Genomic DNA, 12,010 nt, shown 5'->3' with positions numbered 1-12,010 from the left:
CTGTCCAGGCATTAAAGACACCACCTGTCTTCCTTTCTCTCTCTCCACCATCACCATCTTCTCCTTCATTAACTGTTCTCCTCCAATAACTGCTCTCCTTCATTTACTGTTCTCCACTTACTGTTCTCCTTCATTTACTGTTCTCCTCCATTTACTGTTTTCCTTCATTAACTGTTCTCCACTTACTGTTCTCCTCCATTTACTGTTCTCCTTCATTAACTGTTCTCCTCCAATAACTGCTCTCCTTCATTAACTGTTCTCCTCCATTTACTGTTCTTCTCCAATAACTGTTCTCCATTTACTGTTCTCCTTCATTAACTGTTCTCCTCCATTTACTGTTCTCCTCCAATAACTGTTCTCCATTTACTGTTCTCCTTCATTGACTGTTCTCCTCCATTCACTGTTCTCCTCCAATAACTGTTCTCCTTCATTAACTGTTCTCCATTTACTGTTCTCCTTCATTGACTGTTCTCCTCCAATAACTGTTCTCCATTTACTGTTCTCCTTCATTAACTGTTCTCCTCCATTTACTGTTCTCCTCCATTTACTGTTCTCCATTTACTGTTATCCTCCATTTACTGTTCTCCATTTACTGTTCTCCTTCATTAACTGTTCTCCTCCATTTACTGTTCTCCTCCAATAACTGTTCTCCATTTACTGTTCTCCTTCATTGACTGTTCTCCTCCATTCACTGTTCTCCTCCAATAACTGTTCTCCATTTACTGTTCTCCTTCATTGACTGTTCTCCTCCAATAACTGTTCTCCATTTACTGTTCTCCTTCATTAACTGTTCTCCTCCATTTACTGTTCTCCTCCATTTACTGTTCTCCATTTACTGTTATCCTCCATTAACTTTTCTTTGTTTACTGTTCCTCTCCATTTACTGTTCTCCTCCATTTACTGTTCTCCTTCATTGACTCTTCTCCACTTACTCTTCTCCTCCATTAACTGTTGTCCTCCATTAATTGTTCTCCACTTACTGTTCTCCTCCATTTACTGTTCTCCTCCATTAATTTTTCTCCACTTACTGTTCTCCTTCATTTACTGTTCTCCACTTACTGTTCTCCTCCATTAATTGTTCTCCACTTACTGTTCTCCTCCACTTACTGTTCTCCTCCATTTACTGTTCTCCTCCAATAACTGTTCTCCATTTACTGTTCTCCTCCATTAACTGTTCTCCGTTTACTGTTCCTCTCCATTTACTGTTCTCCTCCATTTACTGTTCTCCATTTACTGTTCTCCACTTACTCTTCTCCTCCATTAACTGTTCTCCTCCATTTACCTTTCTCTTTTTACTGTTTTCTCCATTTGCTGTTCTTCTCCGTTAACTGTTGTTTATTTACGATTCTCCTCTTCGTGGAAGTTTTAGTGTTCTCTGCTGCACTGTGTGTGTTGATGGAGCCAAATAATTGATAAATAAACAGACCGATCATAATGTGTTGTGGGTTATTGCTGTTCACTAATAAATGGAGCGTCTGAAGCTGTTGTAGAAATGCAGTAGCACACTGCCCAGAGGAACATTTAATTGCTCGTGTGTTGCTCGGCTCAGGAGGCATAATGGTGGTCCTCCTAAAACTCCTTAGGAGTAAAGAGATATGAGAAATGAAAGGATAAATGGGAATGTAGTGTTTAGTTAATCTGGCAGATCTGAGCACGGTTTGTGACTGAGATCTCCACTGAAACTCCAGGGTAGATTCCTGTGAGATCACTTTATTTCAGGAGACACATAAGAGCAGCATGAGACTTATGCTAAAGTCTCACTTGTTTTTCCATCTGAGCTCGGTGTTGTCTTGGAGAAACTACAGAGACACTGTAGAGGTCTCCTTTTTTAATTTCCTGGTGCTGATACTGAATATTAGTGCAGCTGTTTTCCAATGGCCCAGTGACAACCCCACTCATCTTCTTATGTGATACTGCTTATAAAACATTTACTATTACTAGTACTTAGAAATTACGTGTCCAATAATGTTCCAGGTGTTTTGGAACATTATTAATTCCCCTCTATACGTTTCACATATTCCCTGTGTACAGAACAAGAGACTCCTCTTTTCTATGTGGACTTCAGACCCATATAACATCAGAGTAAATGTATTCATAGAAAGGCAGAAGGTTTGTGTTCCTCTCAGAGCCCCTCTGGCTGGAGACGGAGGTCATTAATCACGGCCTCATGTCCGAACCCTCTCCGAAAGAGGAATTTTCCCGCAGCTCAGGTTTTTTCTTGATGACATTATTGCTCCGGGAGGCTCCTGGCTCGGCCCTTGTTGACCCCTCTTCGCACACGTGCTCCAAAACTAGCCTTAGCTCTGTGACAAATAGTCCCGAGGGGCTTCGGAGCGCCGTAATTGCATCTCAGCTTTGGAAAAGCCTCGTGAGGACCAGTGTGCTCTTTAAAGGGCAACAGGGAAATGTCCTTCAAATGTCATTCAAGCTTTAATGGCCTCAGATGTCCAGGCCGTTCTCTAAAGAATGGGGAACCTCTGTTTATTTTTTTTTGTTTAACTGCATATACCATAACTATAACATCACCATCATTACAACACCTCTTTTTTCTGGAGTGGTAGATATATACAAGATTGAAAAATGGACACAACCCTTTTTCCACACAAATGGGAACCAGGAGAACTTATCCTCTAGTTCTGCTCCATTTTCCACCTGCCTGGAACAGCTGGAACCAACATAAACACCACAATTCAACTTAATTTATTGCCACTTTAAAGTGGCTAATTTGGCTAATTAGCTGCCTTGCTTGTTAGTTAGCTCAACGTATTGGCTGATGTGAAACAGTATATATCCACATTGTGCTGCTCTGTATATGACTCCATTTATTCTGAGTCTGAAGACACAAACACTGGGTTGTATCTTTAAAAAATCAGGCTCTCTATGGTTTACGTCCTTATGGATATGTTAAATTTGATGTTCGAATGCTGAGGACCGAGCTTGTTTAAGAATTAAAGGTTCAAGTCTTGGACTGATTTTAAACCAGAGGTTAAAGGAACAATATGTAAGATTTGATGGACTCCCTCCTACAGATTTTAATTCACTTTTAAAGCTCTGTCCTGAAATCAAATTGTGTGTGTGTTGGTGTAGTGGGGGTCTTGTTATACGTTCCTCTAAAAGTTACACAGTGCAGTTTCTGCAGTGCTGAGCCCAGAATAACAAAGATAGCACCTCTATTCTCTGTATTACAGCTCAGTGGAGCATCACAGTGATTTTAAAGCTGTAATTTTAAGGGAAAAATATGATCTAATGTTGCTTTAAAGACATGTGCCAGTATACGTTTTGAATTTTGAATTATATGTTCAATGAAAATGATTTAACGCTTATTTGTACACCTTATATATACACAATACTACACAGTACATAGTGAATAATTCATAGTGGTTACAGCATAGTGTACTATGGTAATTAATAATGGATGCTAAATAATATCAGTCACTGACAGAACCATGTAAAGCTTAATAAGCTCAGATGTAAGGAGATATGTTTTTGGCCATCTCAGTTTTATCTCAGTTTTATCTCAGTTCTATTGAAATGTACCTGTGTGTGTGTGTATGTGTGTGTGTGTGTGTATTTAAGGGCCTGCAGAGCTGGGGGTCAGCATTAACACTCGGAGCTGATTAAGCAGGTGGATAAGCAATGAGGCTTGGTAGAGGGGTCAGAGAGGAGTGACCCACACAGTGTTAACAGGGGGTCTGAGCTCCTCTTAATTAAACCGTGACGGGGAGAGGTGCATGAGGGGGGCTTCCCTCGCCGACGTGCAAGGGCTCAGACGCAGCTGAACTTTAACCCTGAGAGACTCTAATTAGGAGCCACTCTGGAGGAGTACAGTCAGGACACAGACTCTGTTACCCACAATCCACCTCTGTCAATACAACTTGCCAAAAAATGTGCTGAGTGGATGTCATACTGCAACAATCTTCTTGTTTCTCCACTCACTGTCTATTTTCCCAGCTCCACTGACCACACAGGAGCAATTTGTCATTCTACAATTATAGATATGTTGCTCTGCAAACTTTCTACCCGCATTTCACTCTGTTCTTCAAAGCTCAGGACACAGGGCAGGTGTGATTTGGTGGTGGATCATTCTCAGCGCTGTAGTGACACTGGTGTGATGGTGATGTGTTGGTGTGTGTTGTGCTGGTAAGAGTGGATCAGACACAGCGGTGCTGCTGGAGTTTTTAAAGCCCTGGACTGAGAATAGTCCACCAACCAAAAACATCCAGCCGACATTGTCCTGCGTCCACTCTGTGGGGATCCTGAGCATTGAAATACAGGGTGAAAGAGGGCTAACAAAGTATGCAGAGCAACAGATGGACTTCAGTCTGTAACTGTAGAAGCTCAGATTTTAATGTCATGGCCTTTAGTCCCTGAGAAACTGTTACCATGCAGTTTCTGTGCCGCTGACCTGACTGCAAACAGAGAGAGAGAGAGAGAGAGAGAGAGAGAGAGAGAGAGAGAGACTAAAAGGAAGGCAGTAGCTCACTGCCCTGCTCTGTGACAGTAGCCAAATGGTCAGCAGGGAGCTTCACTGAGTTAATGCCCTTTCATCTTTTCGTCCTTTTGTGATTAATGGTTAAATATGTCTGGGAGTTAATTTCTGACCTTGCTGGCTGTTATCGTGTCCTGGCTCTTTGTGAGGACTCTCTGGTAAATAGCACAGGGCCCTGATTTATTGACCAACATGGCCACGTCAGCGTGTGCGGTACAGATGCCGAACTGGACACTGAAAAGGAGCTCTCTTCGCTGATTGAGATTCTACGAGCGGCTTGTAATTCAGTGCTCATCAACCTATTGACCTTCTGATGGAGCCTGGTCTCAGAGCCGCGTGAGCAGCAATCACAAGGCTACAATACACACAGCACTTGATAAAGCCTTCGACTCCAATAAAGCCACAATGATCTCTGATTGCATTTTTATGAAGTCTGGCGCTCCCTCGTATTTATGGAGATGCGTGGAGTTTGGGAAGAATAGCAAAATCCATTTGGTGAAAATGCAGTACGTGACGTCGTAGGGTCAGTCATTGAAAACTAATTCTTTGGCTTTTTGTGTTAACCCAACACACCCCAATGGATTTTCTAGTGTTCGGTCAATAGCTGTTACAACTACATTTACAACAATAGTAAATCATTGTATTTATAAAGCACTTTATTAATACACAAAACACAGAGCGTCATTATTTAACTCGGCAGAGCACAGGGAATAAACAAATCCAGGGAAAATTGGAGAGGCTAACAGCAATGCTAACATGGTTAAAGACAGAGACACAGGACACTTAATTTACAAAGTGTTTACCTGAGTCATAGATTCCATATCTGTTTTTGTTTACTGCTTTTTTGGCTAATCAGAAATCACCATGTGATATATTGCTACACCATATGGACAAAAGTATCAAATACATTTTTGAAAATGTCTACAATTCCTAGATGTTTCCCAGTCAGCTGAGAGTGGTGTTATTGAAAAAGGGTTAGGGACCACAGCAACTCAGATATAAAGTGTCAGACCAGGAGAACATTACCTTCCTGACTGCATTATGCTGACTGCAAAGTATAGTGTAAGAGGAATGATGCTGTGGTGTGGTTTTCCAGAAGTTGGTTAAGGCCCTTTAGTTCCAGGGAAGTCTTAATGTTTCATCATACCAAGGCATTTTAGACAATTGTATGCTTCCAACTTTGTGGGAACAGTTTGGGGAAGACCCTAATCTGTTCCAGTATGACTGTGCCCCTGTGCACAAAGCAAGGTTGGTGTGGAAGAATTTCAGTGGTCCCACACAGAGCCCTGACCTCAGCCATGATACTGTCACATTTTCAAACACATTCAGATATTCTACGCATGTTTATAATTTATTATTCTTCCGCTACACAATTCTCTGAAGCAATTCAAGGGTGGACATGAACACACCTCCCCAGGTGGAGCCTCAGGTTTTGGACTGCAGTTAATGGGACGACCATATGCATTAAGCCACGCTACTCCAGGACCCAGTTGTACAGTGACACATGGCCGATTGTCAGTATGCGCTGAGGAAGGGCGGTAATGAGAATGCACTCACAGCAGCTGTGTCCAACACACGTCTGGGGTTTTAAGGATACAGACTAAATACAGACTGAAGAAATGAGTTTTCGTGGAAGGAACCCATCAGCTAAGCCCTTTGATTTGCTCTTTCAAGTCAAACTCAGCTGAAACATAATGTACTCTTCCGAGCATCTGCCAGTGTCAGGTTACATAGGTTTGAAATGATAATATTTTAATATTAGGCAGGGCAAGTTTATTTATAGAGCACCTTTCATGCACACTGAACAGACACACACACACACACCAAGCTCCACATCCTGCGTTCAATTTCCACCTTTGGATCAATGTATCTGAGGAGCATGGTGTGTTCTCCCAGTGTCTGTTTGGGTTTCCTCTGAGTGCTTGGGTTGCTCCCACATTTCAAACACACATGTTGGTAGGTCAACTGGCCATGTAACATTGTTTACAGGTGTGTGTGTGTGTGTGTGTGTGTGTGTGTGTGTGTGTGTGTGTGTGTGTGTGTGTGTGTGTGTGTGTGTGACTGTGTGACATTGTCCACTGGTGTGAGTGTGTTCTTCTCTTGTACCCAGTGATTCAAATTAGTCTCTGCATCCATGGCTACTGTGATGAGGGTGAATCAATAACAGATGAATGAATGAATGTTGGGATTTTATAAAGTGTACTGGGTCATTTATTGGGGTTTGTTTCCCAGCTTGGGCAGAAGCACATTGCTGTATCAATAACCTTCACATAAAGCTATAACAGAATTAAAACTGAACTGCATAATAATGTCTGTCCAATAATAATAATAATAATAATGTAAAAAAAGCTGTTATAAACTGGGGCCTCCGTAGATGTACTATATTTTACACTATAAATGTACATTGTGATCATGGATCTGTTTCCTCTTTCAGGGTCAGGGCTGAATGATGGGGAATGGCACGATGTACGATTCCTGGCCAAAGAAAACTTTGCCATGTTGACCATCGACGGAGATGAAGCCTCAGCTGTGAGGACCACTGCCCCCCTCCAGATCAACACCGGAGGAACATACCACTTCGGAGGTGAGGTTTCCAGTGCATCAGTCTATAACTGCGCTCCACTACGGTCTCTAAGCAGTGCTTTTGTTTTCCCTACACACTAATCCTTTAGGGGACTTCAGTTAAATCCCTTCATTCAGAAGACTCCTCTACATCACCATGTTTGGCTGGTTTAGACTGATTTGAGTTGATTTTAAAGGATTTAGGCTGATTTAAAATGGATTTAGGCTGATTTTAGGCTGATCTATGACAGTTTTAAATGAATTAGGCTGATTTTAGGCTGCTCTAGATTCATTTTTAGTTGGATTTAAAAAGATTGGGGCTGATTTTAAACTGATTTATGTGGATTTAAAATCTATGTGGCTTGATTTAGACTGATACAACTGATTAAAACAGTTGGCTAGACACTTAATACTACAGAATAATGAATAATACCTGAAAATTAATGTGCTAAATTATATCCCTTGTTGATGTGACCACTCTGCTGGGAAGCCATGGCCTAAAGCTTAGAGAAGCTTTAGATTATGTATTTTTATATCCTTTGTCCTTTAAGTTTTAAGTTCTGAAGCCCTATCCATGTGGGATTAGTTTTTGTGGGGAGCTGGTGTAATGTCATTTTTCCACAAGACGTCAGTAATGTTCATGGCTGTTTCACACTGGATAAGAAATCTCAGTGAAAATAACAGAGATGGGAGCGGATACTCGATTCACACATTGCCCTCACACAGTGTGGATCAGACACAGCAGAGATACTGGAGTTAGTGTTGGCCATGTTTTGTTTGACTTTTTGTGTATGACACAAATTCTCTTAGGGGAAATAATTGCCATGAATGGGTTAAATGCTGAGAACATACCGTGGTGTGTAAACGTTTCTGTCAACACAACACAAGTTATGAAGTCTTAAAAAGTCTGAAATCCCCATGTCATCCACTTCACAGGAAAATCTTACTGTAATTTTACTGTAATTTTGGATCAACTAAAGAGAATCCAGTGCTGGTCCACACTGCTTCCCAACACTGCATCTGATGAGACTTTTGCAGAGAAAGGGGTCTCAGATCTACCCCCCCTCCCCTTCTCCCTGGTGAATGGAAAACTGAAGTTAGCACACAAAGGCCTGTCTCTTTTAAATCCCTTCTGCTGAAAGTCTAAGATGGAGGGAAAGATCTGCACTATAAAGGAATTGGAGAACTTTTGAAAGCTCTAATGCATCGTTCAGACAGCTCCATAACGAAGACGATCCCAGCGTATCAGAAAATTTTAATGTGCTTTCATGTCTTATTTAATTTCATGTGGAAATGAAAGAGAGGACAGTCTGCTGAAGTCCGGAGTAAAGCAGCTCCTCAGAAGGGGGTGTTTCTGGTAAAGTGGCCAGTGAGTGTCAGTAGAGGGGGGCTGTTTCTGATAAAGTGGCCAGTGAGAGTCAGTAGAGGGGGGTGTTTCTGATAAAGTGGCCAGTGAGTGTCAGTAGAGGGGGGTGTTTCTGATAAAGTGGCCAGTGAGTGTCAGTAGAAGAGGGGTGTTTCTGATAAAGTGGCCAGTGAGTGTCAGTAGGGGGGGGGGGGGGTGTTTCTGATAAAGTGGCCAGTGAGTGTCATTAGAGGGGGGTGTTTCTGATAAAGTGGCCAGTGTGTGTCATTAGAGGGGGGGTGTTTCTGATAAAGTGGCCAGTGAGTGTCAGTAGAAGGGGGTGTTTCTGATAAAGTGGCCAGTGAGTGTCATTAGAGGGGGGTGTTTCTGATAAAGTGGCCAGTGAGTGTCAGTAGAGGGGGGTGTTTCTGATAAAGTGGCCAGTGTGTGTCAGTAGAGGGGGGTGTTTCTGATAAAGTGGCCAGTGTGTGTCATTAGAGGGGGTGTTTCTGATAAAGTGGCCAGTGTGTGTCAGTAGAGGGGGGCTGTTTCTAATAAAGTAGCCAGTAAGTGTCAGTAGGGGGGGGGGTGTTTCTGATAAAGTGGCCAGTGAGAGTCAGTAGAAGAGGGGTGTTTCTGATAAAGTGGCCAGTGAGTGTCAGTAGAAGGGGGTGTTTCTGATAAAGTGGCTAGTGAGTGTCATTAGAGGGGGGTGTTTCTGGTAAAGTGGCCAGTGTGTGTCAGTAGAAGGGGGTGTTTCTGGTAAAGTGGCCAGTGTGTGTCAGTAGAAGGGGGTGTTTCTGATAAAGTGGCTAGTGTGTGTCATTAGAGGGGGGTGTTTCTGATAAAGTGGCTAGTGAGTGTCATTAGAGGGGGGGTGTTTCTGATAAAGTGGCCAGTGAGTGTCAGTAGAAGGGGGTGTTTCTGATAAAGTGGCCAGTGAGTGTCATTAGAGGGTTTTTTTTTTGATAAAGTGGCCAGTGAGTGTCAGTAGAAGGGGGTGTTTCTGATAAAGTGGCCAGTGAGTGTCAGTAGAGGGGGGTGTTTCTGATAAAGTGGCCAGTGTGTGTCAGTAGAGGGGGGTGTTTCTGATAAAGTGGCCAGTGTGTGTCATTAGAGGGGGTGTTTCTGATAAAGTGGCCAGTGAGTGTCATTAGAGGGGGGTGTTTTTGATAAAGTGGCCAGTGAGTGTCAGTAGAAGGGGGTGTTTCTGATAAAGTGGCCAGTGAGTGTCAGTAGAAGGGGGTGTTTCTGATAAAGTGGCCAGTGAGTGTCAGTAGAGGGGGGTGTTTCTGATAAAGTGGCCAGTGTGTGTCAGTAGAGGGGGGTGTTTCTGATAAAGTGGCCAGTGTGTGTCATTAGAGGGGGTGTTTCTGATAAAGTGGCCAGTGAGTGTCAGTAGGGGGGGGGGGGGTGTTTCTGATAAAGTGGCCAGTGAGAGTCAGTAGAAGAGGGGTGTTTCTGATAAAGTGGCCAGTGAGTGTCAGTAGAAGGGGGTGTTTCTGATAAAGTGGCTAGTGAGTGTCATTAGAGGGGGGTGTTTCTGGTAAAGTGGCCAGTGTGTGTCAGTAGAAGGGGGTGTTTCTGGTAAAGTGGTCAGTGTGTGTCAGTAGAAGGGGGTGTTTCTGATAAAGTGGCTAGTGAGTGTCATTAGATGGGGGTGTTTCTGATAAAGTGGCCAGTGTGTGTCATTAGAGGGGGGGTGTTTCTGATAAAGTGGCCAGTGAGTGTCAGTAGAAGGGGGTGTTTCTGATAAAGTGGCCAGTGAGTGTCATTAGAGGGGGGTGTTTCTGATAAAGTGGCCAGTGAGTGTCAGTAGAGGGGGGTGTTTCTGATAAAGTGGCCAGTGTGTGTCATTAGAGGGGGGTGTTTCTGATAAAGTGGCCAGTGTGTGTCATTAGAGGGGGTGTTTCTGATAAAGTAGCCAGTGAGTGTCAGTAGGGGGGGGGGGGTGTTTCTGATAAAGTGGCCAGTGAGAGTCAGTAGAAGAGGGGTGTTTCTGATAAAGTGGCCAGTGAGTGTCAGTAGAAGGGGGTGTTTCTGATAAAGTGGCCAGTGAGTGTCAGTAGAAGGGGGTGTTTCTGGTAAAGTGGCCAGTGTGTGTCAGTAGAAGGGGGTGTTTCTGATAAAGTGGCCAGTGAGTGTCATTAGAGGGGGGTGTTTCTGATAAAGTGGCCAGTGAGTGTCAGTAGAGGGGGGTGTTTCTGATAAAGTGGCCAGTGAGTGTCAGTAGAAGGGGGTGTTTCTGATAAAGTGGCAAGTGAGTGTCATTAGAGGGGGGTGTTTCTGATAAAGTGGCCAGTGAGTGTCAGTAGAAGGGGGTGTTTCTGATAAAGTGGCTAGTGAGTGTCATTAGAGGGGGGTGTTTCTGATAAAGTGGCCAGTGAGTGTCAGTAGAGGGGGGTGTTTCTGATAAAGTGGCCAGTGAGTGTCAGTACAGGGGGGTGTTTCTGATAAAGTGGCCAGTGAGTGTCAGTAGAGGGGGGTGTTTCTGATAAAGTGGCCAGTGAGTGTCAGTAGATGGGGGTGTTTCTGATAAAGTGGCCAGTGAGAGTCATTAGAGGGGGGTGTTTCTGATAAAATGGCCAGTGAGTGTCAGTAGAGGGGGGTGTTTCTGATAAAGTGGCCAGTGAGTGTCAGTAGAGGGGGGTGTTTCTGATAAAGTGGCCAGTGAGTGTCAGTAGAGGGGGGTGTTTCTGATAAAGTGGCCAGTGAGTGTCAGTAGGGGGGGGGGTGTTTCTGATAAAGTGGCCAGTGAGAGTCAGTAGAAGGGGGGTGTTTCTGATAAAGTGGCCAGTGAGTGGGAGAAGAGGGGGTGTTTCTGATAAAGTGGCCAGTGAGTGTCAGTAGGGGGGGGGGGGGGGTGTTTCTGATAAAGTGGCCAGTAAGTGTCAGTAGGGGGGGGGGGTGTTTCTGATAAAGTGGCCAGTGAGAGTCAGTAGAAGAGGGGTGTTTCTGATAAAGTGGCCAGTGAGTGTCAGTAGAAGGGGGTGTTTCTGATAAAGTGGCCAGTGAGTGTCAGTAGAAGGGGGTGTTTCTGATAAAGTGGCCAGTGAGTGTCAGTAGAGGGGGGTGTTTCTGATAAAGTGGCCAGTGTGTGTCATTAGAGGGGGTGTTTCTGATAAAGTGGCCAGTGAGTGTCATTAGAGGGGGTGTTTCTGATAAAGTGGCCAGTGAGAGTCAGTAGAAGAGGGGTGTTTCTGATAAAGTGGCCAGTGAGTGTCAGTAGAAGGGGGTGTTTCTGATAAAGTGGCTAGTGAGTGTCATTAGAGGGGGGTGTTTCTGGTAAAGTGGCCAGTGTGTGTCAGTAGAAGGGGGTGTTTCTGGTAAAGTGGCCAGTGTGTGTCAGTAGAAGGGGGTGTTTCTGATAAAGTGGCAAGTGTGTGTCATTAGAGGGGGGTGTTTCTGATAAAGTGGCTAGTGAGTGTCATTAGAGGGGGGGTGTTTCTGATAAAGTGGCCAGTGAGTGTCAGTAGAAGGGGGTGTTTCTGATAAAGTGGCCAGTGAGTGTCAGTAGAGGGGGGTGTTTCTGATAAAGTGGCCAGTGTGTGTCATTAGAGGGGGGTGTTTCTGATAAAGTGGCCAGTGTGTGTCATTAGAGGGGGTGTTTCTGA

At 44.0% G+C, this 12,010-nt stretch overlaps 1 protein-coding gene across 1 annotated transcript in view; it reads left to right on the top strand.

The window, feature by feature from the left end:
• Window positions 1-12,010, top strand: part of cntnap2a (contactin associated protein 2a) — a 355,408-nt gene that overhangs the window by 194,628 nt on the left and 148,770 nt on the right. Inside the window, exon 9 of the mRNA XM_066646476.1 lies at window positions 6,924-7,073. Coding sequence (XP_066502573.1) covers window positions 6,924-7,073 — 150 coding nt within the window. The remainder of the gene's footprint in view (window positions 1-6,923; window positions 7,074-12,010) is intronic.

The sequence above is a fragment of the Hoplias malabaricus genome, chromosome 1 (assembly GCF_029633855.1).
Source record: "Hoplias malabaricus isolate fHopMal1 chromosome 1, fHopMal1.hap1, whole genome shotgun sequence".
NCBI lineage: Eukaryota > Metazoa > Chordata > Actinopteri > Characiformes > Erythrinidae > Hoplias > Hoplias malabaricus.
Note: the sequence above shows the minus strand (reverse complement) of the source record. Positions and strands in the feature narration are given on the sequence as shown.